The following is a 25,989-nucleotide window of genomic DNA, read 5'->3' as shown; positions in this document are numbered from 1 at the left end:
TGGTGGTTAAACCCATGCACTCTGTAGTCCGCTTGACTTAGGTTCAAATCCACTCTGCTCCTCATGGGCTGTATGATCTTGGACAACTCATTTAATTTATCTGAGCTTCACTTTCCTCATCTAGAAAATGGGTGCAAGAATGCTTGGTAGGATTCTTGAGAGAGTTAAGTGTGACAAAGGCTGTAAAATGCTTAGCCCAGAGTCAAGGTCTGAAGATGCATTCAATACACTGCGGTGACTTTATTCAGAGGCAGATCTAAAGCTGAGGAAGCTGCGATGTGGGTTTCAGTGAGGTCATCTCCACTGCCCGGCAGGATGCAGGTCCCTTCTTGCCCACATCAGGGATTGAGAATCCCCACGGGCTGATGCTGGCCTTCAGCATGGACCCCCTGCTTTGGGTCCAGACCTTAGAAAAGGTGGGATGAGGCTGAGATTCTGGGCTGCTTTAGCCTGGGATCAGGGAGCTGGCACAGACTCTCCTCTTCCTGCCACCCTTGGAGGTGAGTGGGCAGAGAAAAGGGTTGAACCATCTTTTTTTCTAGCTACTCCTCAATAGATGGTTTTTTTTTTTAAAGATTGGCACCTGAGCTAACAACTATTGCCAATCTTTTTTTTTCCTTCTCCCCAAAGCCCCCCGGTACATAGTTGTATATTTCAGTTGTGGGTCCTTCTAGTTATGGCATGTGGGACACTGCCTCCGCATGGCCTAATGAGCAGTGCCATGTCCGCAGCCAGGATCCGAACCGGCGAAACCCCAGGCCGCCGAAGTGGAGCAGATGAATTTAACCACTCGGTTACGGGGCTGGCCCTACTAGATGGTTTTAAGAACTTGAAGACCTGGGAGCAGAGCAGTTGGTGGGTCCTGACTGCAGACAGGGTTCCATACCAGCTAGCTCTCAGCTTCTCCCGGGTTAGCCAACTATGTTCAAAGTACAATCACTGGGCATCAGTTTCCTCTTGAATGAATTCCCTGGGGTTGACAATGTGTTGACAGCTGAAATAAGAGCAGGGGCACTGGAGCCAACACCTGGGTTCAGGTCCCAATTCTGCCACTAATTAGAGCTGTGTGACCCTGGGCATGTCACTTCACCTGCCCGAGTCTCACTTTCCTCAGATGCAAATTGTGGTACCCACCTCACGGAGTTGTTGGGGGACCCAACAACTTTAGAAAAATGATTGGTTTAAAACCTGATACGGAGCAAGCTAATAATACTTTTGGTTACTTCATATAGAAATAACCAATCACTGAGCAGTTCTGAAGCTCTTGCTTTCTATTTTTCCACACTTTGAAAACAAACAAAATCTGGTGATGTGTCTCCATCCCACTTAGATCCGCTGGTTAAAACTGCAGAGAGAATCTATTCATTGGTGCCCCTTAGGGGGTAAGTGTCCTGAAGCTGGGTTACTTTAACAGGAAAGTTTCTCGCTTTTCTCCTCCTTAATAATTTGGGTTTGAAGTCAGATCTGCTGACAGTTGAGGCTTCTTCGTTTGGGGCGGGGTGGGGGGAACCCGTGCCTGCAGAGTAATTGCAGGCCACTCTGAAGCCACCATTTGAGATTACAATGACAGAGCCTCAGTGCCTGGGGGCTCAGCTGCCCTTCCTGGTAAGTGGGGGTTGGGGGGGGGGGCCCATCAGGTGCTTGGCTTGCAAATTTTGAGCTGCTGCTGTTGGCGCTGCCTCAGCCAGTCTTGCTGCCGCATTCTCCTGAAAAGTGCCGAGTTACGAGGAGTGGTTCCAGCGTCCATCTCGAGCCCCGATAGAATGACCCACTCTTGCTAGGCCTTGGTGCGGTGGGAAAAGCCGGACTTGCGCAGGACTCTGAATTCTGCCACTTACCAACTGCAGGCTCCCGCTGAATTGGTTGCTCCTCCCTGACCCTCCGTTTCCTCCTCTGTCCAGTGAGGGCTACAAGCACCTCCCTGGCAGGGGAAACAGTGAGCTCCCGGACGTGGGCCACGGGCCCGGAGTAGGAGCCCCATACCCGCGAGCCCGGCTAGGAGGCCTCCCTGGGCTGGAGGGCGGGCCTGCGGAGGAAGGCCCGGTTTGGAAGAGCCCGGAGGCCAAGGCGCTGTTGTTAGAAGCCGGCTCGAGGCGGCTGGAGGGTGGAGCGCGGGCCTTTCATGTGGTCGGGCCGGGCCCGCCGGCCTCCGGACCTCCGTCAGCCGCCCGGTGCCTCCCGCCCGCAGCCTTGGGGCCTAGAGCTAGAGCCGCCGCAAGGCAGCCTGGGGCGGCGGGGGACGCCGGAAGTCGCGGCCGACGCCCTCCCGTCGCGGGGTCACAGCCGGCGCCTGCGCACTGCCCGCCGTCGGGGCACCCAGAAGGGTGGTTGGCTGTCGGTCGGCTGGGGTGTTGGGGCGCCCGGATGGCCCCTTCGGGGTTCCAGCGTGGCGGTGCCCGAGGGCCTCCTCCTCCCGCCCCTCGAGGGAAGGAGGGGTTACCCGCACCTAGTGGGTGTCTGGAAGGGGCTTCGGAGGGGAGAGCGCGAGGCGCGCAGGCCGGACCCCCCCACCCCGCCGTCTGGCTCGGCTCCCTCCCGAAGCCGTGGAGGCCCGCGGCCGAGGCTGCGGGAGCCCGGGGACGCCCAGGCCCTGCGATCCCGGAGCGCTGGGCTCCAGCCGGCTGAGGTGCTGCAAGAGTTAACCAGGAACGCCTCCCCTCTGTGGTTTTGTGGTCGAAACCATGATTGCCAGGAGCAAATTTTTGTCGTGCACAAGGTGTGTTATTAAAAGTCGGAGGTACGCTGCTGGTGAATGAAAAGTTAAAAGCCCTCATTAAGCCCGCGCTGTAAAACAGGCGGACCAGCCGAGAGGCTGAGACACCCTAACGGCGGCCCGGGGCGGGACGCTCCGAGGTTCCGGCGGCTCGCGTGGGGGCCGATGGGTGCCTGGAGCCAAGGGGGTCTTCAGGGGTCCACCCAGAGGAAGAGGAGGGGGCGGACTGGCCGCAGGGCTGAAACAGAGATGTAGCATACTGGAAGCTCTCCCTTTGGTTAAAACAAAAATAACAGCCAAGCATTTATTGAGCGCTCACTCCATAGCAGACAGCGTCCGGTGCTTGATAAATACGTTATCTCCTTTACCCTTCCCAAGAATCCAATAAGGGATGGGAGTATAAATGCGATTTTGTAGAGGAGGGGACTGAAGCTTGCCCAAGATCTCACGGAAGAGCTGGGATCTTAATGGGATCTTAAGCGGGTCCTCATAGAAGCGCCAAAAGGATGCTTCACACCAATATGCCACCCTACTTCTTCTCTGCATTGATATTGATATTCTCTGCATCTGATCTGATATTGAAAAAAGACGAGGAGATCTGCCAAACTGTTACCAGTGGTTATCTCTGGTGAATTCTAGTCTCTGCTTCCAATTTTTCTATATGTTCCACATTTTATATATTGTGTTTTACAAACCTATGTTACTTTTAAAAGGGCGGGGGTGGGAAAGGGAGTCATTATTTTCAAAAGAGAGAATTATTGGTTCCCCAAAAACAGTGTTCTCAAAGTGTGGTCCCTGGACCATCATCATCATCATCATCACCACCATCACCACCATCACCACCTGGAAACTTGTTAGAAATGCAAATTCTCAGCCCCACCCTAGACCTACTGAATCAGAAACTGTGGGGGTGGGGCCCAGCAATATGTGTTTTAACAGGCCCTCCAGGTGATTCTGAGGCATGTTCAAGTTTGAGAACCATGGGCCTTGAAGACCAGCAGAGGCTTGGGAGGCAGAGGTTCCCAGATCCACCACTGACCTGCAGTGTAGGTGCTGAGTCAGCAGCTGAGATCGTTGCTCTGGGGTCACACGTGTGTCTGAGCTCAGCTCTGCCACATATGGACTTGGTTCCTTTTGGATGAGCTCCTTTCTCTAAGTGTCAGTTTCTGCATGTGTAAAATGGCCATGATGACACCCACCTCACAGGGCATGTATGAGAAAAGGCACAGGGCCTGACACTATTAAATAACTTGGTTCCTTTCCCTTCCCTCCCCTCTCTGGAACTCAGCTTTCCCATTTATAAAAGGGAGCAAATAATTCTGGCTGCCTCCCTCCCTCTTTTCCTTTGGCCTCCTGAAAGGGTTAGAGCAACTGATCTAGTGAAGGTTCTGAAGGGAGATTATCTTACCAATATTCGGTGTTATTTCACTGGGCCTTCATAGGAGGTCAGCAAGAATTTCGACTTTTGAGGGCAGGAACAGTGTGCTGTTTACCTTTGTGTCCCAGTACCCAGCACAGGGCCTATTACAGAGCAACCCTCAGTGAGTGTTTGTTGAATGAATCAGCGAGTGAATGAATGAAAGGATGTGGCACCCTGGGTTTAGAGGTGGATTTCAGCTTCTTTCACATGAACCATAGAGTAAAACATAGAATTGGACAGGAAAACAAGAGAAGAATAGAGCATAAAAGAAAAATTCCCATAGAAGGAAGAATTTTTCAAAGGGGAGAAAGTGAGTTTCTGGTATAATTAGAAAATGGCTCATGATTAAGTTACGTGCAACTAGAAGCGTTGGCTGGAGCCTGACTGCCCTCAGCTTGCCCACCTGGATCCAGATGATGAAGCTGCAGCGCTTGCCCCTCTTATCTGGAAATCTCCAACATCAGGTCTCCTGCTGCTGCTAGGAAGAGATGTCCCCTGTTACAGGTGGGAGAAAGTGAGGCTGTGAGTTGTCATGCAGTTTGCTGAGGGCTACCAGCAAGTATTAGTAAAAATAATAAGTATTAGTAATAATAATAATAGTTCCTGTTATTATGTGCAGGCAGCGTGCAGATCACTTTAGCTGCATTATCTCATTGCATTTTCCAACAGTAATACCTCACAAAGTTGATGTAATGATTAAATAAAACAATGACTAGAAATTGTTGGGCCAGCACCTGGCACTTGGTAAGCCTGTAATGAACAGTAGCTATCATAATAATTCTGTGAGGGTAGTACTCTCACCTTCTCCCATTTTACGGGTAAGAAAATTGAGGCACAGAGAGGTCAAGTTGCATAAAGTTACACAGCTGGTAACTAGCAGAGCTGAAACGAACCCAGGTCTGTGTCCCTCTGGGGCCCACCCCATAACCATGAGTTCACACTACTTTGTTCAAACTGGAGTCTCTGTAGAACCATGCCGTAGGCTCTACCCTTTTCCCACTGAGGCCCCCAAATGAGCCCCCAGCATGTGACAAGGCACATTTCACAACCCATGCATCCAGAAACCAGATGGGCCACTGGAAAGCTCAAGAACCCTGGAGTGCTCCTGTCATGCCCAGGGAACACCTTGCATGGGGCTGACTGAAAAATTATTCCTCCCTGAGCAGCTGTGGCAGGGCCTCCCTGGATAATTAGTGAGTGTGATTGATCACTGCTCATGAAGCTGGGTGGCTCACAACAGGGTTTGGCAAGTCCTTGGGTGTATCTGGGTGTCAACACCCAGCTCAGGGGGCCCCTGGGACTCTTCCTCCTCAGGCTGGAGGGAGGTGAGGCACAGCTCCCTGGATCTGCCCTCAGCCAGGCATCTCCTTTGCTGGGGTTCGAGGCTACCCACTTGGTGGTGAGTTTTCTTCCCCCTTCTGTGAAGTTGAGTAAGAGTCCTTTTCCATCTCGGAATTATTGAAATGCCTTTGAGATGGAGCAGCGATTGAACTAAGTCCTGGAGAGGAAACTAGGAGACTTGAATCCCAATCCTGCTCTATGCCACGTGTCCTTAGGCAGGTCACACCTTCTCTCAGATTTCTAAAGTCTCTCTGGACTCTAAATTGAACCCAAAAGGGCTCAGCCAATGCCTGAGACACATTGACTTCATCTCACTGGGAGTTTTAAGAGGCTCAGCCAGAAAGCAGTGGGCATTTAGAGTCCGAAAGGACTTGGGATGAAACCCCGCTTCACCTCTCCAGGCTTCCTCCATCCTGGTGCCAGAATGATGCATGCTGGAGTCAGGAGGCTAAGAGTCTGACAGGGCCTGTAGCAGCTGGTACCATACCCCTCCTATGCCGTGGGCCTGGGGTGAACTGCTGGGGAAAGGCCCCACCCACACCAGAGCCACCCTGCCTGGGCAGTTTGCACATCCCCACAGGCAAGGGACAGGGGGCCTCTGGAAGTGAGGCCTGTCAGGTAGAGGCCTAGGCCCCTTTCTCTTGGTCTTGTATCCAACTCTCTCCCAAATGGAGGAGAAGCCAGACCAGGCAGCCTCTGAGGAGGCAGCCTTGTGAAGGGTCTCCAAGCTGGAAGCCAGAGACCTCTGGTCTAGGCTTGATGCCGTGAGATACCAGCTGGTGGCCTTAGGTGAGCCAGTGGCCCTCTCTGTGGCTCGATTTTTCCTTCTATCAAATGGGGATAGTCATACCTTCCCTCCCTACCTCACAGAGGCATTGCAGGATCAGAGGTGATGACGAATGTATGGGAAGCATGTTGAAAAATATAACACGCTATGCAAATAGGAGGGATTATCAAATCTCAGACTCAGGTTTCCTCCTTAGGGGGCTGGCTTCCTGGAAACAAGGCAGCTTATGCAAAGCATCTGGTTCACACCTGGCACACAGTAGGCGGCCAAGCTCTGGGAGCTGTCCCAGGCTTCTGCCTTTGATCTTGCCTCTCCTCTCATCTGGAAGGTCCATGGTCCTCCCCACCCATTTCCCTCTTCCCCTCCACCCCTCTTCTCAACCCGCATCCAGTCCCTCCCCATTCCTTACCTATCTGATATTAGCTGTTTGTTTTTTGTGGTCACGTTTCTCTTGCTGTCACTAAAATGCAACCTCCGTGACAGCAGGGATGACCTTGTCCTATTCACCTAGGACAAGGCCTGGCACATAGTAGTTACTTGATAAAAACTTGTTAAAATGAGAGATGAATGGTTAGATGAATGGATGCCACTAAGATTTATTGGATTATTTTTTTCTCTCTTCTACATGCCTTCTTGGAAACTAGTAGTTGGTGGAAAAGTGACTACTCATGAAGTTAGATCCCAGGAGGCCTGGCTTTGTCGCTCTCTGGGCCAGTCCCCTGGAACGGGTCACCTAATGTCTCTGTTGTCTATTTCCTGGTCTATAAAATAGAGATAATAACACCTCATGTATCTTGGGAGGCTCCACAAGATAATAAATGTGAAAGTCAAGGCAAGAGGTTATTACACTGTCTCACTTGTTTTTGACATAGAACCTGGTTCACAGACAGGAGGCTTGGGGAGAGTATTAATTTAAGAACCTCAGGCAGAGTCTCCCCTTTACTCTCATTTGAAAGTTCTGAGATGCTGATGATGGTGATGATGGCGATGGTGGCGATGATGGCTATTATTTACTGAGCCATTATTCTCTGGCAGGCTCTAGGCTAAGCACATTTCTTAGGTTAATGCACTTAATTCTCCTAACAACCCATGAGATTCGCCCCACTCTAAAGTAGCCAGCCCTGGTGACTCCATCACATGCCTGAGCTCTAATTGTCTTCACAGCACTTATCGCTAACTAAAATTAACTCATTTACCTACTTGTTTATGGTCTGTCTTCCCCAATTAGACTGTAAGTTCCATGGGAGCAGAGCCTTATCTGTCTTTTTTTTGGCTGATTCCCCAGTGCCTAGAAGAGTCCCTGACTGGCACACAGAAGACACTCAATAGACCCATTTAACAGATGAGGAAACAGGCTCAGAGGGGCTAAACACCTTACCCAATGCCACACAGTTGTTGGGTCTGTCAGGCTGTGCCCCTGGTGCTGCTTCCTCCCATGGTGCTCCGGTTCTGCACTGTGTTCTTACACCAAATGGAGATCTGTAAGAAGGCTGTAAGAAGTCTGCCTAGGGCCACGTCCTGTCCCTGGACCCGTCCCTGTCCCCTCCTCCCGTATTCCCCTTTCACCTTCTGAGAGCTGAAGAGCTCTGCCTTGGACCCGACATCAACAGAGAGTATGTGGAGGCCCTGGGGAAGGTGACTGCAGAGGGTGGAGTCGCCCAGTCTCCCCTCCTTGTCCCTGCTCTGTCCTCCATGAGTAGGGCTCGTTCCTCCTTGCAACGCTTTTCATGTCTCTCACCTACTGGGCCCTCAACCTTCCATTCCAGTCTTTAAGAGAACAGGGAGCCAAAAGTTCTGCCATTTCAGGATTTGGCACATATGTCAATGCTAACGTTATCCATAGTCGAGACTTCCTAGAAGCCAAATGCTTAGTCTTGGAACACGAAGTTGATTGGTAGCATGAGCAGGCATGGGGGACCGGGACATGAGGGCTCCCACTCTCAGCCAGAAACTCTTCCAGTCATCTCGCTTGCCAGCTCAGTCCCTCCTGCCTTGTGTGGGTAGGAAATCCCTTTCTGTCTTGCAGTGAAGGAATGGTTCCATATGTTTCAGAGGAGGGGAATTTCTAGAATAGGAAAGCCATCTAGAAAGGAAACTATATGGGATTAAGAGCTGCATCTTGGAGTCTAACAGGTCCAGGTTCAAGTTGAGCATCCGCCACTTACTAGCTGAGTGACCTTGAGCAGGTAATATCATGTGTTTGAGTCTCAGTTTCCCCAATACCTACCTCTCAGGGCTATTGTAAGGAATAGACAAGATGACGCAGAAAAACACCTGGCACAGTGTCTGCCTGTGGTAAATGCTTCAGGTACGGTAGCTCCTGTGTATCAAGGAATTGGATTTGGGGATCCCAACAGCATGGACTAGAGACCCTGGCAGGCCAGAAAAGCCTCCTAGATGAACAGCAAGCACTGTCTGCTCCTTTGTGTCTGATGAGACTTTATCGTTTTCTTCTAAAGTTTCATTTGTAAATAGGGTAGGAGAACCAATAGCTCATCAATGCTGATCGTGGTCATTTTATCCGAGTCAGCAAATTGGGGCTCTAGGCCCAGATGTGCCACTGACTTGCAGGGTGATCGTGTCTTGTACCACTTGGCAACCCCTGGATGTCTAGCTCCAAGCTGAGCACAATAATGGCTCGTGTGTATTAAGCACATATTAAGTGCCAGGAACAGTTTGAAGCATTTTTCATGTGGCCATGCACTCAATCTTCATAACCCTATGTGGTGGGTGCTTTTATTAGACTCATTTTACAAGTAAGAAACAGTGCTAAGCACTGGGGGTCCCAACCGACCTGAGCCAGGTCTTTCTGTTTCCCCCAAGCTCCCTTGGTTTGGGAGTTCCCTTTAGCCCGGGGCTGGGAGTGGGTGGGGCAGCCACCCTGGGCTAGCTCTGTAAATGCCTCTAACTCCGGGCCCAGGAGGCGCTCAGGAGGGGCCTCTTCTCAACTCTCCATCTTGAGACGCTTGATTTATAGCAGCAGAAAAACTCGGGGTGTGCCTCCCTCTCTGCGCCCCTGGAGCAGGAAGGTTTCTGTCATTTCTCTTTCCTGTGTGACAGCTCCCACTCCCTCCCTCTTAGAGCCCAACCCCCCATACCCTGGGGCCCCGTGGGATGGGAGACCCTGCACTCTGGATAAAGCCCCTGGGAGAGCTGCTGCCCATGGCCTGCCTGGGTGCGGCCTGGCTGCCATTCCCACTCTGTGTCTGAGAAAATAGGCCTGAGCTGCGGGGCAGCAGGAGGGCAGTTCCTGCGGCATGATTTGTGAAGGTCCTCGCCCGCCCACCCGTCTTCCGCAGCGCCTGCAACTCCGCCACTAGTGTTCTGTTATGGTAAGGATTGCCCTCTTGCATTGTGGGAAAGCAGTGTGGCTTAGTGGAAAGTGTGGGGCTTTGGTACTAGACAAGCCTGGGTTTAAATCCTGGTCGTGTTGTGGACTCGCTGGGTGATCTCGGGCATTTTCTTATCCTCCCCAAGTCTCAGGTTTCTTTTTGTAAAATGAACCAAATGATCCTTGCCTTGTAGTGTCTTGTAGGGAGCAGAGCTCATGCATGGAAAGCATTCATATATATGATGGTAAATGGCAGCTGGCGTTCCTGTGTCCCTAACATAAGAGAGTCTGTGAGGCTCACCTAGAAAGGGGGCCATCAGGGCACCAGGAGAGCAATCAGTGCCCGCTTCATCTCTGGGGCTCTCTTCCAGCCTGGCCGTCCCCATCTTCTCACCTCCCGCTGTTCCTCTCACACTCTTCGCTCTAAAATGAACACAACCAGAACTTTCCTACCTCTATGCTTTGCTCACGATTAAGAGCGTGTTCTACACCAGTGATTCTCCAAGTGTGGTCCCCAGATGACCAGCATCAGCATTACCAGGGAACCTGTTAGAAATGCAAATTCTCAGCCACCCCAGACCTACTGAATCAGAAAGTCTAGGGGTGGGGTCCAGAAATCTGTGTTTTCACAAGCCTTCCAGGTCATCCTGATGCAGCTAAAGTTTGAGAACATTATTCTGTATTACAGCATCATCCTGCTCCAGCTTGAATCCCCTCTGGGCAACTCCCTGAACTCCTCTGAGCTTCAGTTTCCTCATTTGTAAAATAGGAAGAGTAACAGTACCTGCCTTACAGGGTTGTTGTGAGAATTAAATGAGATAATCCATGAAAAATGCTTAGCTCAGAGCCTAAAACATGGTCACCGCTCAGTAAAGATTAGAGATTATTTGATCATCATCATTGCTCTGTATTATGCTCCCATCCATGTGCCCCTCCCCCAACATTTCTAAGTGGTCCAGCCCCTAGTGCTGAATGTCCCCAGCTAAAATATCTGTCTGCTCCAAAGAGCCTTTCCTGATCTCTTTCCTTTGAGCCCATGTGGCTTGTCTCTTGGGCCGCATGCCTTGTATTTGTCCAAGTTCTCAGTTCAGTGCCTAGGTTCTGCCTGCTTCCATGTGCCCTGCAGCATTCCAGTCCAGTTCCTGGCATCTGAGCAGCTGCTGGGGCACTCCACAATAAATATTATTTATTTATGCCGTTTCCCAAGACCGGGTTCAGCCTACGGGCTTCCTCGCCCGGGTTCTCTCTGTCCCTGGCCACACTCTCTCTCTCTCTCTAACTTGACATGATCTCCAGCTTTCTGTGTCTTTCACGGTCTCGCGGTGAACTTCTTCAGAAGAACACATTCTGGCTTATCTGGAAATTGTATTCTTTGCAGCTCGTCATTGTTTCCCATCCTTGTTACACTAGTGCCCCTCAAATAAGTATCTACCATGGAAGTGTTGTACTGAAGCCTCTCTGAAGCCTTGCAAGGTTGGGTTATGGTTCTGATGTCGTAGATGAGGGAATTGAGGGCCAGGTCTGCAGCTTCTACATGGCAACATTTGGTATTGATCCAAAGCCTCTAGCTCCAGAGTTTGGGTACATTCTACTGTGCCATGCTGCCAAATGGTGGCAGAAGAAGCGGTTTCAAGTTTTCAAGGCTGGTAACCCTCTGAGTTCCCGGGCATTGGCCTGACGCTGACCAGTCATGGACCTTCCTCTGGAACAGCCTCGATCTGACCTTCCTTACTTGCCTTTCAGTTTCAGGACTGTGCGGCTGCTGAAGAACGACCCAGTCAACTTCCAGAAGTTCCCCTACACTAGCGAGGATGAGGCCTGGAAGACCTACCTGGAAAACCCCTTGACGGCCGCCACGAAGGCCATGATGAGAGTCAATGGGGACGATGACAGCGTGGCGGCCCTGAGCTTCCTCTATGATTACTACATGGTACGTTCGCACCTCTGGTGTGGCCCCTCTGGCTGAATGTGTGTTTTCACTTTCAGGCCTCATGGCTCAGCAGCCCACCATGACCACCTGCAGCCCCTCCAAATGTTCTTTCTCACCTCCGGGCCTTTGCACATGCTATTCCCTCTGCCTGGCACCCTCCCCTTTCCCCTGGCTAAACTCTACTCTCAGTTTGCAGTCTCAGCTTCAACATCACCTCATTCATTCATTGAGATGGGAAGGCTTTCTTGGGTCTCCCATTCTGTGCCTCGTCTGGGCACCCTCCACGGCCACCATCATTATTCTTGACTCTGTCTTTAGAAACTTGCTATTTGTGCATTTGTTTCTCCATCTCCCCCATGAGACCAAGCTCCTGGAGGGCAGGAACCATGTCATGATCATTACGGAGTCCGCAGCACTCCATACTGCCTGCCACGCAGTGCTCAGTACGTGCTGATTAAACAGAGTGATGCCTCAGCCACGCACACTCGTCACAGCAACACCCTCAACCTGCCTCTTTTTTCTGCCCCTGCCCCTTATGTCATCCTAGTTGCCCTGTTGTCCCCACTTGCCCAACCCAACCTCATCACCCAAAACACGCCTTCTGCTCTTGAACCCATTGTCTTCCTTCAGGGCCCTTCCCAAGGCTGCCTTCTCCTGGAGGCCATCACCTCTCCCTCTCCTAGGTGTCTTTCTGTCCTTCCTACCCTTGCTGTCCTTCTAGGCATTGTCACACCCCCTGACAGTCTTTTACTATTGTCCAATTGTTTCCAGGGCCTTGGCCTTGACTCTAGGAGACCGTCAGTTCCTGAGAACAGGAATTAGGCCCTCCCCTAACTGACAAGTGGGCTTGAACCAGTCAGCACTCAGCGATACATGACACAGGTGACATCACCACACCCTCCAGTGCCTGCACCAGACATTGCCGGTGATGCCTGCCTGCATTCTCGCTGAGGGGCTGGAGCCGCAGATTCCTTTTCAGCCCAGTATTCCAGTATCCCTACTGCTCTGTGGGAACCGTCTCCGGATGGCAGACTTTCCTGCTCTCCCAGCCTGGGTGATTGCTCCAAGAGACCGTCCCAGATTTGAGAATGGGGGACATACACAGCCAGTGGCTGAAATAACTGGCTCTGAACTTGAAGACTGAAAGCCAGCTTCTAAGTAAGCCCTCAAATTACTGGTCCAAGAAGTATTTTGTCTTCTTTACCCCAAGGAGGAAGGCAGCCTGTCTGTGTAAATTCAGAAGCGAAGGGTGAGAAGTGGTCCCAGACACGAGAAGGGCCCAGACTTTCTCAGGCTTTGGTTCTTCTCCTGGAGTGGTGTGGTCACCTGACCTTCCCGCCCCCCCAGCAGACTGAGAGCTGTCTGGCCTGACAGCGTTTGGCCCACACCAATGGAAAAGAAATTTGAATTGACTGCCTCAGCCTGGGGACGTGGTGGGAGCCAGAATCCTGGGTCTGGGTTTAAATTCCGGCCTCGAATTTACGGCTTGAGGTTGGGCCATAAAATAAGTCCAGCGCCATCTCCCCTGGGCAAGAGGCCATTCCCGGGGCCCGGATGGTGGGGACAGGCTCTGAAGATGACACCCGTAGCGTTTTTAGTGAAATACAGTGTCTTGATGAGACACACCTGCCTCCCCTCCCCGTCCCAGAACACTCTGGATTCAGAGCAGCCCCGTGAGTAAGGACACGTCTCCTGGTGGGGAAAGAGCACCAAGCTGGGGGCTTGAGACCTATCCTGCCACAAACTGGCAATCCGGCTTTGGGCAATATAGTCCTAAAGGTGACCACTTACTGTTCCTTACTGAATGCCGAGCACCGTGCCAGGTACCTTCCTTGTGCTCTCCCGTGGGGTGTGATTAAGAGCCCGGGTGTGGAATCAAAAGGTTGGGTCAGAGACCTGCTCCTGGCTTTATTAGCCTTCGGGAGAAATGACCTGGATGCTCCAAGATGCAACAATATTATCATCATAATCATGAAAGTAACACTCATCTAGTGCTCTCCATGTGCTGGGTGCTGGTCTGAGTGCTCACAACAGTCCCTGGGGTTAGTATTACTATTATCTTCCCTGTTATACAGAGGGGGACAATGAGGTACAGAGAGGTTAAGCCACTTGCCCAAGGTTGCACAGCTAGTATGTGGCAGATCTAGGAACTGAACCCAAGAAATCTGGATTCGGCGTCCATGCTCCTAACCACTAAGACAACAGCGCCTCTCCAGGCCTCAGTTTCCTCATCCATTTAGTGGGGATAGTGTTAGTAGCTATCACAGTGGTGGTAGGGATTAAATGAGAGAACACCTAGAAGACACTTAGCGTAGGGCCTAGTGCATAGGAAGCACTCTATTAAAAACCAGCAAGCATTATTGTTATTTGTAAATCTCCATAATTCCCTTGAAGGAGGTGTTATAATTCTCCACTCGACATATGAAGAACCTGAGTCTCAGAAAAGTGCAGTCATTTATCCAGAGTCACACGGCACTTTTAAATGGTAAAGCCAGGACTTAAGCCAGTCCTGCCTGACTCCAAATTCCACGATTCCTAATGCTAATCCTGGGTCACCCCTTCCCACTCTCTAACCTGGGGCTCAGACTAAATGATGGCCAGAGCTCCTGCCAACTGGAAGGACTGGCAGATTTTTTCCCAGTGACCAAGATAGCTCTCCTGCCTGGCCAAGTCTGCAGGAGGGGGTTGAGGCTCCCAACAGCCAGATCTTGCCCAAGAGCCATGCATAAATCCTTCCTTCCTCTCTTCTCAGGGCCCCAAGGAGAAGCGGATACTGTCCTCCAGCACTGGGGGCCGGAACGACCAGGGAAAGAGGTGAGGCTCGCCAACGCCACCATCGCTGCCCCCCGCCCTTCCCCCCACCTGCCCCTCCCCCTCCACCTGGGACGCAGGAGGCACGGGGCCTAGGGCCCACAGTACTCTTAGGGGCCCACAAAAGTATTTTCATTTATTTTAAAAGCAGAAGAAAACAATTAATATAATCTAACCTGGGTTACATTTGTCTTTATACCAATGTAATTATAAAAAGTATTTTTAAATATTTTTTGTGAAGGAAGGGGCCTGTGATGGCAAAAGAGACCTCAGGCCCAGGCCCACAAAGTCATAACGAGACCCTGCTTGAACACATGTGCATGCATGCGCGCGCGCACACACATGCACAGACATACATGCAGACCTCCCACCCCCACCCCCATGCCTGCAGGCCCTGTGGGCTGGGGTTTACTGAAAACAGACTTCAAAGCCATAGCCCTAGTGAAGAAAAGCCCTGAAGGCAGCTTTTCTGTCCCAGCTCCAAAACCCTCCTCCCTGCGGCCTCAGGGCAGGGAGCCCTGGGCTGAGGGAGGGGACACCTGGGTTCCAGGACTTCTTTCCAACCCTGGCTCTCTGGGCCTCTGCCTGGCATTAGAGCCTCGGGGCACTTATGTTCCTTCCATGTAGAAAGCAGCCAGGCCATGCTCATGGCCAGATGGGCGTGGAAGGACCCTGCGCCTCTTTCTCCGCTTTTTCCTTCCCCCCATGTAGGGCCTGTGCTGGGAAGCCTCCTGCGCACCTCTCTGCCTTCCGGAAAAATCTGAACCGCTGCAGCAGGCACTATGGTTGGCCTCTGGCTCAGGGCCCCCCCGCCTTGCTGGGCACAGTGGGTTTTGGTGCAAGGGACTTTCCTCAAAACTAATTTTTTTTTTTTTTTAAAGATTTTATTTTTTTCCTTTTTCTCCCCAAAGCCCCCCGGTACATAGTTGTATATTCTTCGTTGTGGGTCCTTCTCGTTATGGCATGTGGGACGCTGCCTCAGCGTGGTTTGATGAGCAGTGCCATGTTTGCGCCCAGGATTCGAACCAATGAAACACTGGGCCACCTGCAGCGGAGCGCGCGAACTTAACCACTCGGCCACGGGGCCAGCCCCTCAGAACTAATTTTTCAAAATGTTGTTCGCTTTTCTGATTACAAAAGTAATCCCTGTTTGTTATTAAATATTCAAATTCCATAGAAAGGTATAAAGTAAAAAGTAAAAGTTTCCTGTAATCCTATTTCCCTGCCCCCCCTTAACTGTTTGGGGTATATCCTTCCGGCCCTTTTTCTCAACATGTATTGACTGTACTCACATATCCTCACTACCCCCCATACCCGTGAATGACTCCATGCGGCTGGGTAAGAAATACATACCTTTCAGGTTTTTACGTTACTAAGTAGTAGAAAGGGTGAAGCAGACATTCTTTTCCCTCAACCCTAAGCCTGTACTTGATTCCACTGTTGACCCTCCCCTCCCTGCTCCTTCCTGTGACAAAGTGGCCCCCTCCAGTGTCTCGCTTTCTGCATGTTGGGAGGACCTAAGGTCACATTGGATTAAAGAAGGTCAGTGTGTCAGTACGACGGTCACCCTCCAGCCCAGCCAAGGACCCCTCGCCCCTCCGAAGCCAAGGGGCACTCACTCACCCTCCTCTCCCCCCAGGTACCACCATGGCATGGAATGTGAGATGGACCTCGCCCCCCTTGAGAGCCCCACGCATCTCGTGAAATTCCTGACAGAGAACGTGTCCGGAATCCCCGAGTACCCAGACGTGCTCAAGAAGAATAACCTGATGAGCTTGGAGGGAGCCGTGCCCACCCTGGGCAAGGCAGCCCTCCTCCCCCCAGGCCCCAGCAAGCTGGAAGCTGGCTCTGTGGACAGCTACCTGCTGCCCACCAGTGATGTGTATGATAACGGCTCCCTCAACTCCTTGTTTGAGAGCATTCATGGGGTGCCACCCACACAGCGCTGGCAGCCTGACAGCACCTTCAAAGATGACCCACAAGAGGTGAGGGTCCACCCCTGTACCCTTCACAGCATCCCTGGATATGTGCACGCATGTGCAGAAGGAGAAAAGACAGTGAGGAGGTCAGAGCTTTGGAATCCATGGGAGAAAGAGTCCTAGAGCTGAGGCAGGGCTGCCTTGTACTGTTGTCCAGGTTGTGCCCCGTACAACATGCACAGCTGTATGTAGCAACCATGGGCTGAGGCCCCGGCAGCCTGAATGTGGCCATTTATTCTCTCTGGATTGTGTTTCTCTGCAGTCACTGCTCTTCCCAGATATCCTGAAAACATCCCCGGAACCCCCGTGTCCAGAGGACTATCCCAGCCCCAAGAGGTAACTCAGCCCCTCTGGACCCTTGGCCACCTGGGCAGTGGGCAGCAGGCTGCAGTGAGAGCCTCACACTGTCCCCAGAGCAGGCATCACCAGCGGATGACGGGGGAGTGAGGGCATATGCAAGGCGCGAGGAGGGTTTCCACATCCCTCTCCTGGATCTCAGGAAGCTCAGAGCTCAGCACGCTCTTAGGAAGCTGAGGTTCTGTTGCCCTTAGGCTCCCCTGTGGCTTTGTCACCCCTCAGGGGTCTCTCTGGTTGCCATTATTCATTATTTCACGGGACTGTGGCTCAACAAAGCCATTAACTAGAAACTCTGAAAATGTGGGAACTGAGGCCAGGGAAGTAGAGTGACTTACTGGGGTCCCGCAGCAAGTCCATAGCAGAGCCTCAGGCTTCCTGCCCTGCCGCCCACTGGGGCGCTCCTGCCCAGGAGCCCAGCCTCACTGTCCTCCCCCGGCCTCCGCAGTGACTTTGAATACACGCTGGGCTCCCCCAAAGCCATCCACATCAAGTCGGGCGAATCGCCCATGGCCTACCTGAACAAGGGCCAGTTCTACCCCGTCACCCTGCGCACCCCCGCGGGCAGCCAAGGCCTTGCCTTGTCCTCCAACAAAGTCAAGGTACGCTGGCCCTGGAGCAGCTGGGGGAGGGGTGGGGGGTTGGAACGGCCCTGCCTGCCGGGGACCCCAGGGAGAGAGTGCTATTGGATAGCTGCCCATTGCCATGTAGCGGGGGAAACTGAGGCAAAAGGGCAGGGCCACTGGACCCAGGCTTTGGGAAGGGGCCACGACTGCCTGGGCCTCTCCCGAGGCTGGGGGTCACAGTGACTGCTGTGCCCGCAGAGTGTGGTGATGGTCGTCTTCGACAATGAGAAGGTCCCGGTAGAGCAGCTGCGGTTCTGGAAGCACTGGCATTCCCGGCAGCCCACCGCCAAGCAGCGCGTCATCGACGTGGGTGAGTGCCCGCCCGAGCCCCCGTCCCTGTCTCTCTCTCTTGTGCTCTGTCTCTCTGTCACACACACACATGTGCATACACACACACGCAGATGCGTGAGCACCCCCCCGCCACCATCAGGCTTCCCTTGCTGTGCCCCCTTGTCCCAGCTCTCTCTGACCCCTGCAGGACTTAGTTCTGACCCCAGCTGCCCACCTGGCCCCTGTCTCCAGGTCGTGCACTGTGGGTTTGCAGGGATTTGCATCTGTTGGCTGGTAGCAGCGGCCTCTTTTCTGTGCTGCTTTGGGATAAACAGGGCCCTGGGACGCCAGCAGTGTTGGCTAAATAGACCCCTGGGACGCTCGCCTGCCTGTCCGCATGAGGGGGTTTGGCCGATTGAGATAATAGTGCAGGCAGCACTGAAGCCCCGTGCAGGGCGGTCCTGCTCCAGGAGCTGGGCCCTCGACTCTGTCAGCAGGTAGGGGCAAGGGATGGCCCTCTGTGTGTGCCACCTCGTCGCTGTCCCGGGCCCTGAGATGGGTGGGAGGCACAGCCATCCTCAGGTCTCCAGGTTCTGGCTCCTTCATTCTCTTCCTGGCTGTCTGACCTGTGTCACCTCCCCTTCCTGGGCCCCGTTGTTTTCAACTGTCAAATGGAATGAGGCTGGTTGCTTGCCTGCCCAGTGTGCTGTTCCCGCTGTGGAACCACATATACTAGACAGCGTGATACAAATGGGGACAATGCAGTGACTTCCCTGAGAAGCTAGAGAGCAAAGTGGTTGGGAGCCTGGGTCAGGAGCCAGACAAAGCTGAGCTCCAGTCCTTGCTCTGCTTTTTATTAGCTGTGTGACCCTGGGCATGTGACCAGACTTCTCTGAGCTTCATCTTCGTCATGTGTAAGCTGAATATTAATAGCATCGTTGTGAGGATTAACTGAGGGCTTGCCGTGTTGTAAATGTTCAGTAAGTGGAGTGGTACTACCATTTATTCAATATTAGTAGTTCAACGTTAGTGGTACTGGTACTGCTAGTGTTACTGCTAGTTACTACCACTGTTACTACTGCTGCTGCTGCTTTAGCTGGGAGATCTCCTAAATCACAATCCCAGTGAGAATAGAACCTCCACCCCAAAATGACCAGGGCCCTGGCCTTGTTGGCAGAGTTAGTAGTCCCCTCTGCAGTTTGGGCAAATCTGCTCCCCAGGCTGGCCCTCAGTTTCCCATCCGTAACCCAGGACACAACAGCTTCCTCCCAGGACTGAAGCATGGTCCTCAGGGGAGAGGATGCAAGGCCTCCCCAGAATGAGGCCCAGCTCCCCAGTGCCTCCTCCCACGGTGTCCCCAGATCCCTTCCCTCCTGACTGTGCTTCTGATCTCCTGTGCTTTCAGCCGACTGCAAAGAAAACTTCAACACCGTGCAGCACATCGAGGAGGTGGCCTATAACGCACTGTCCTTCGTGTGGAATGTCAACGAGGAGGCCAAGGTCAGTGCTGGCGGGGGCTGGGCTGCCCAGAAGCCCCTGTCCTGGGGAAAGGGCTCGCCTGCATCTAGGAAGGCAGCAGCTGCTCCAACCAGGGCACCAGTGGAGGAGGCAGGATGGAGAGTGGTGGAGAAGGACAGGCTCTGAAGCCAGGAAGGCCGGGCGCACGTCCCAGCTCTGTGACCTTGGACCAGCGCCTTGGCTGTAAAAGCGGGGTGTAATCATAGTACTGACCGATAGGTCGACGTGAGGATGGAGTGAGAGAGATAAAAGGTGGAGCACCACCTGGCCTGTACGTGGTGGCTGTTGTTAATCCAATCTACCCATTTACCAGATGGGAAAACTGAGCTCTGTGCAAGGTTGCTCAGCAAGCTGCTGATGCCACCAGCCTTCCTGACTTGCAGCCAGTGCACAGTGCTGCAGGAGAAATGCTTTGGAGCCTGCTGGATGAGGGCCGGAATCCCAGTTACTTCACTTCCCAAGCCCACAGGAAGGGGACAGTAATCTGCCTCCTAGGGTTGTGGTGAAGATGCCACGAGATTGTGTGTGTCTAAGAGCCGGGCACAGTGCCAGACCTAGCAGAGAGGCCCCAGAAATGGAGCCTCTGGTGATTTTTTTCCTACCAGCAGCCGTTGAGTGCTTAAGGCCTGGCTGGAACCTGCCGGTGTGCTTCTGGGCCTCTCTGTGTCTTGGTTTTCCGTTTGGAGAGCTGGAATGGTGCAAAGGGCACTAGTCTGAGAGTCGGGGAGCTGCGTGGCCTTGGGCCTGTCCCTTCCCCTCCCTGGACTGGGCTTACCCCATGAGACGGGGGTTGGATCCCACTCAAGGCAAGGGCATTTCTGGCCTGGACGGGCTGGGGAGTTAATCCCTGTCTCCTGCCTGGAGAAACTGGAGGTGAAGGGGCTCTGCAGACACAAAGGGAGGCACAAAGGCTGGGGATTATTATTATTCAAACAGACTCAGGCGTTGAGGAGGGGGGCTGGCGGAGGAGCTGGGGCCTCCAGTGCAGGCAGGCGGGGAAGGAGTTTCATGGGAAGGGAGAGGGAGAGGTGGGTTTCGGTGGGGATTTTCCCACAGCTTCTTAAGCCCCCAGGCTCCTGTCTTTCTCAAGTGTGAGCTGGGGGGGTGGGGAGGAGGGGAGTGGAGGCCGGGGCTGCACTATGGCTGAGCTGGTTGAGGGGGAAGTATGTCTGGCATGCACCCCAGGGCCTGACCCCCACAGCTGGGGAAGGATGGGGGTCTGCTCAGGCCCCACCCCCACCTGTTCAGGTCAGGGTCACTTCCAAGGGAAATGTCCCAAAGAACAGTGGCCAGCCTGGAGTGGGGTCTGGCCCTCACACCCCGTGGAGGAGTTGGCAGGTAGACAGTCACCAGGTGAGCTTGCCAGGAAGTGCCCAGCTGAGACTGACCCCAGGCTGCCATCTTCCCACCCCAGGTATGGCGGCCCACTTCCAGCCTCGTTCTGCTATGCCCCACTGCCTGACTTCCCTGGGGAAATGTTAGCAAGTCTCGTCCCTGCTCAGAATCTCCATTTCCTTGGCTGGAAATGGGGGTGACTGGCCCAGCGATGGCTGGGGCTGGGGTTGGTGGTGCAGAGGCGTAGGGTTTCACCCTCTGTGGCCCGGGGCCAGCAGGAAGTGGTCTTCCGAAGCAGGGCCGAGGCCCTCCTCTTCTCTTCCTCCTCTCTTCAGCTCTTCTCTACCTCCTCACTCTCAGTTGCAGAAAAGGGAGGCTCTGGATTTTAAACCCCTAAAGGACCCCTGATCTCCACCCCAGGGCCTCGATCCTCTGGGCTGCCCTTGACTGTCTAGGGGGAGCTGCATAGCCCAGTGGCAAAGAGCCTGGGCTCAAACCCCAGCTTCCACCGACACTCCCTGTGTTGCCTTGGGACAGTTGCCACACCTCTCTGAGCATCAGTTTCCCCATCTGTAAAAGAGAAGTGCTAATGTTTGCTTCCGGGGGCGTTGTGAGGTTGAGGGTGCTCACCAGGCATGCAGTAAGCTCACGAAACGGGGTGGTTATGGAACAGCAGGGCTGGCAACCTGGGCAGGCTGTTTATCCAGCTTTCCCGTCTGTCCCCAGGTGTTCATTGGCGTCAACTGCCTCAGCACAGACTTCTCCTCACAGAAGGGGGTGAAGGGTGTCCCCCTGAACCTGCAGATCGACACCTATGACTGTGGCTCCAGCCCTGAGCGCCTGGTGCACCGCGCTGTCTGCCAGATCAAGATCTTTTGTGACAAGGTGGCTGGGGTGGACGGCCCCTCTGCTGGGCCCCGGGGGGAGAAGGGCCAGCCCCTGCCCGTGCATCCTCCCAGCCATCCTGGGGGTGTTTCGCTCTGCTTCTTGCTCACCGAATGTCTGTCTCCGTGTGCTTGTCATTTGTCTGTCTTGGTCTCGATGCATATTTTCTTCTTTCTCTGTATTTCTGTCTCTCATCTCTTTCTCCTTTTAGATCTCTATAAATCTCTCTCCATGTCTCTCTTTTTCTCCGAAGAACTGTCTTTCTGTCTGTTTCTCTCATGGCCTATACTGACCTCAGTCAGGGTGGCCTAGGCTGGGCCAGGCTGGGCTGGGCACTGGTACCTTCCCGTTTCCTGGTCTCAGTCTGGGAAGAAAGCAGCACCAGAAGCCTGGCCCATATTTAAGATGCAAAGCAGCCAGCCCCTCCCAAGACCCTTGGTGACCCCCTTCCTCTTTTCCTCTGCAGGGAGCAGAAAGGAAGATGCGGGACGATGAGCGGAAGCAGTTCCGGAGGAAGGTCAAGTGCCCAGACTCCAGCAACAATGGTCAGTGGGGATTGGCCAGGGACGAGGCTGGGCTGGGTTGGGGTGAAGGGGAGAAGAAGACTAGAGGTCAGAGGTTGGGGGCATGAATGGAGGGACCTCAGGGCACAATGCCTTCCTTTTCCCATCAGGCATCAAGGGCTGCCTGCTGTCCGGCTTCAGGGGCAATGAGACCACCTACCTGCGGCCTGAGGCTGACCTGGAGACCCCACCGGTGCTGTTCATCCCCAATGTGCACTTCTCCAGCCTGCAGCGCCCTGGAGGGGTGAGGGTCTTAGGCCAAGAGAGGGTCTTGGCCCCTGGGAGGGACATGCCTTAGCACAGCCTGGCTGCGAGCAACCTGCCACTCAGCTACTACAGGCCAATTTAGAGGTTATGGGTTCTGATATTGTACATCAAAATGAAAATACCTTTATTGAATCCCAGGGGATTAAAAAATGTATGTAGCGTCACATAACTTCAGTGGCCTTTTCTACTGGAGAGAAGAATGTTAATAAGGAAACGGCCTTCATAACCGTCAGAAGGTTCGTGCTTGGAGCTCACTCGGAGGAGGTTTGACCTCTGAGCCTCAAATTAGACTGCAGCTGCCCACCGCTGGGTGGGCCATCACCGCATTGCCACTGCGCTGTGAGCCCCCGCTGGGTGCCAGGGGCCGCTCCCCAAGCTTTAGGTGCCACCTCCTCTGACCCTCACTGCCTCCCCATGCGGTTGATAATGTGATCCTCCCTGCATCCGTGGGGTTGAGGTGCAGACACCTCCCACAATCACACAGGAAGTGGCAGAGCTAGGATTTGGAGCCAGGCAGCCTGGCTTCAGAAACAGTGCCTGTGACCACCAGGTACCCCACCTCTCAAGCGGGGAGCCATTTACCAAGCACCTTGGACGTGCCAGGAGTGCCAGGCCGAGCCCTTTGCTGCAGAGCCTCATTTCCCCCTCACGGCCATCCTTTTGGGTAGAGACGCAATGAAAATTCCCACTTTTCAGACAAGGTCACGCAAGTCATTGGCAGAATCCAGATCCCAGAGCCTGTCTACTAGTTTACTTCCATAGTAGAGGTCATAGCTCACTACTGTTTAGGTGGGAATGTCTGCAGAGGTCGCCCTTGGTTTATAAGACTTGGAACAAGATAAGTGATGGAGCTAAAAGAGCAGCCAGTACTGATGTCACCCTTGGCACACGTGTCAAGTCCTCTGCATGTCCACCATCCTCCCTTCACTGCCCCGGAAGCAGTGCTGTGGCCTCCATAGCACCGGCAGCTGCATTAACCTGCTCTTTTTCCCCAACCAGAGGCCCCAAGGAGGGAGATGACCACTCGGGATTAAGGCCCTGTGGCCAGGTTGATGGCTATTCTGTGGAGGGAAGTGTGGGGACCAGTCCTTGCACCTGTGAGCCTGAGCGAGGGGACACCCGGGAAGCAGAAAGAGCAGAGAGCCAGAGTCTGCATCCTTACTCTGCCTCCTGCCTGGGATGTTACCCTAGGAGCCTCTCTGCCCTCTCCGGGCCTCAGCTCGTGGGCCTGGCGATGACGGCACCAGACAGCGCGGTGCCAGGCACACAGGAGGGTTCAAAGAGCACCGCCTCTTCCCCTCGCCCCCTGCTGCCTCGGCTCTGACCACCTGGTTGCCAGCCGCAGACAGTCTGCAGTCCCCGCGCTGGGTGTGCTGGGGCCCCGTGGGACTCAGTGATTCTGCCAGCATTCCTTTAGCACATCCCTGACTCAGCCGGCTTGGGCTGGATGTTTCCTTTCGACTCAAGATCTCAGCTCACTTTAGGGGAGTTATCTGAGCAGCATGGGCTGGAAAGGCATTGAAACTCCGTTCTTCTCCTTCCTCCCCCAAAGACTGTCCCTTCCAGAAAGGCTCCAGCCCCTCCTTCCTGCCTGTGATGGAAAATATCCTTTGTCTTCTTGCAGGCAGTGCCCTCGGCAGGACCTGGCAGCTCCAACAGGTACGGAGAGAAGCAGCCGCGGGCCTCGCCTCCCCGCTGTCCCCCTTTCACTGCCCGTGCTGCCCCCGCTGCCCTGCCTCTGTGGCCCCCCAAGCCAGAGGCTGGGCCCACAGGAAGCAGCCGGGAGGCGCTGCCCCAACCCCCAAGCTAGAGTCACACTCCTTTCTCCCTGAAACTGCCTGCGTTTTTATGGGTTTGTTTTATGTGAAAAGTTGGCGAATCTCTGGCGAGACACCTGCTTGTAAAAAGGGAAAGAAAAAGCCTCTGAGATGGTGGTGCAGGTTCGGGGAGTGAGGAGGGGAGGCTGTGCTGGAGAACTGAGGGGGTCAACCCCCTCCTCCCCCAGCACACCCGCCAGACTCTGGGGGGGCACCCTTGGCCCTTCAGCCCAGGTAGGGCCTTGACACCCTTCCCTCTCTCAGCCACAGTCCCTTCACCTCTCTTGGCCTCAGCCTAGAAGCCTGTCTGATGAGAATGGCCTCCTGGGCATGAGGCAGATATGAGGGCGGCGTGTAAATGGAATCTTTGTAAATGGGAAAGCACTTTATGAATCATTTGTAGTTGATATCAGTCTCTTCCCTGTAAACAAGAGGTCCTTTTCATAAGCTGCTTCACACCAAATTATGTCACTTAGCACCTCGCAACAGCCCCAGTGAGTCAGGCAAGCAGGGGTTATTGCTCTACTTTATGGATGAGGAAACTGAGGCTCAGAGAAGTGAAGTGACTTGCCCAAGGTTACACGGCTATTAAGGAGCAGAGGTGGGCTGGAACTAAAATGCCTACTCCAAATCACACAGCCCTTCCTTCTCCCACTGACTCACATCCTACCTGATTCTTTCAGAAAAGAATAATGTTGGGGCCAGCCCCGTGGCCGAGTGGTTCAAGTTCCACATGCTCCATTTCAGTGGCTGGGTTTGTAGGTTTGGATCTTGGGCACAGACCTATGCCACTCATCAGCCATGCTGTGGAGTCATCCCACATACAAAATAGAGGAAGATTTGCAACAGATGTTAGCTTAGGACAAATCTTCCTCACCAAAAAAAAGAGAATAACATTGATGATGAAATAATAGTCCACATTTATTGAGGCTCTATTGTGCATCACACACTGTTCTAAGAGTAGTATGCATTATCTTCTTCAGCCTCAGACTTTAGGAAGTATTGTTATTATTACTTTATTGCCACCCCATTTTATAGATGGGGACACAGAGAGACTAAGGGACTCACCTTGAGTCACGCAGGGAGTGGCAGGGCTGGGATTTGAACCCAGGTAGTCTAACTCCAGAATCTGTTCCTTTAACCGCTGTCCCACTGCTTGATGCCAGCCCTTATGGGGTCTTCTCCCCCGCTGGGGCCCCTTCGACCCTGAGGTGCCCCTGGCTTCCTCACGAGCCCTCCCTCCTGCCCCTGCAGGCTGCCCCTGAAGCGCACCTGCTCGCCCTTCACCGAGGAGTTTGAGCCTCTGCCCTCCAAACAGGCCAAGGAAGACGATCTGCAGAGAGGTACTCTCTCCCGCCTCTTCTGTTCTCTGAGCCCACCGCCAGCCCCCAGCCCCCAGGAGGCCTTCCCCAACACCTCGAACACCAATCCAGCCCCAGCAGCCAGGGCAGCACCCACCCAGCGGGGAGAGCATGAGGGCTGCCCTCCTCCTCGGAGCTTGGGTTGGGCCAAGACTCAAAGTGGGGTGTGGGTAAGGAGGGTGACCAGGGTGCCAGGGAGACAGCCATGGAGCGAGAGGGCTTCTGTCTTGCCTGGCCTTGCTGGACAGGGCATCCTGGGGCACCTGGTAAAGGCTACAAGCTCATTAAGTTGGGCAAGTTCCCCCCCAAGCTGCTTTCTCTCATGGGGGTGGGAGTGGGGGGGGGGTTTCCATACCTGGCTTTCTGGCTTTGGCACTCAAATCTGTGAATGCCTGGGGGACATGCCCAAACTGCTGGGGGCTATAGCTGGCCATCAGGAAGAAACCAACCAACAGCTAAGATCAAAAGCTTCCAGCAGTCTTGACTTGAGCCTTGCACCACACTTGGTGTTTCCCAACGTCATGTCATTAGTTCTCACAACTCTGAAGTCGGGAGTGGAGCCGCCTCCATTTTCCATATTGATAAAGCGAGGCTCAGTGATGTTAAAATGACTTCTTCGAGGTCACACAGCCAGGGGGACTCAAACCCGCCAGGATCCGCCCAGTCTGAGCGAGTAGAGTG

The 25,989-nt window shown here is 53.6% G+C and overlaps 1 protein-coding gene across 2 annotated transcripts in view; it reads left to right on the top strand.

The window, feature by feature from the left end:
• Window positions 1–25,989, top strand: part of GRHL3 (grainyhead like transcription factor 3) — a 34,436-nt gene that overhangs the window by 619 nt on the left and 7,828 nt on the right. Inside the window, exons 1-13 of one of the 2 annotated variants that reach the window (XM_070597884.1) lie at window positions 2,304–2,716; window positions 11,336–11,522; window positions 14,275–14,336; window positions 15,973–16,318; window positions 16,575–16,648; window positions 17,115–17,268; window positions 17,491–17,602; window positions 18,968–19,062; window positions 21,142–21,300; window positions 21,767–21,845; window positions 21,974–22,107; window positions 23,755–23,789; window positions 25,202–25,290. In XM_070597884.1, coding sequence (XP_070453985.1) covers window positions 2,682–2,716; window positions 11,336–11,522; window positions 14,275–14,336; window positions 15,973–16,318; window positions 16,575–16,648; window positions 17,115–17,268; window positions 17,491–17,602; window positions 18,968–19,062; window positions 21,142–21,300; window positions 21,767–21,845; window positions 21,974–22,107; window positions 23,755–23,789; window positions 25,202–25,290 — 1,561 coding nt within the window. In that variant the 5' untranslated portion in view covers window positions 2,304–2,681. Of the gene's footprint in view, window positions 1–2,303; window positions 2,717–11,335; window positions 11,523–14,274; window positions 14,337–15,972; window positions 16,319–16,574; window positions 16,649–17,114; window positions 17,269–17,490; window positions 17,603–18,967; window positions 19,063–21,141; window positions 21,301–21,766; window positions 21,846–21,973; window positions 22,108–23,754; window positions 23,790–25,201; window positions 25,291–25,989 lie in introns of those variants that run through there. The other variant, XM_070597892.1, reaches the window with a different exon arrangement.

Source organism: Equus przewalskii, chromosome 2 (genome assembly GCF_037783145.1).
Source record: "Equus przewalskii isolate Varuska chromosome 2, EquPr2, whole genome shotgun sequence".
NCBI lineage: Eukaryota > Metazoa > Chordata > Mammalia > Perissodactyla > Equidae > Equus > Equus przewalskii.
Note: the sequence above shows the minus strand (reverse complement) of the source record. Positions and strands in the feature narration are given on the sequence as shown.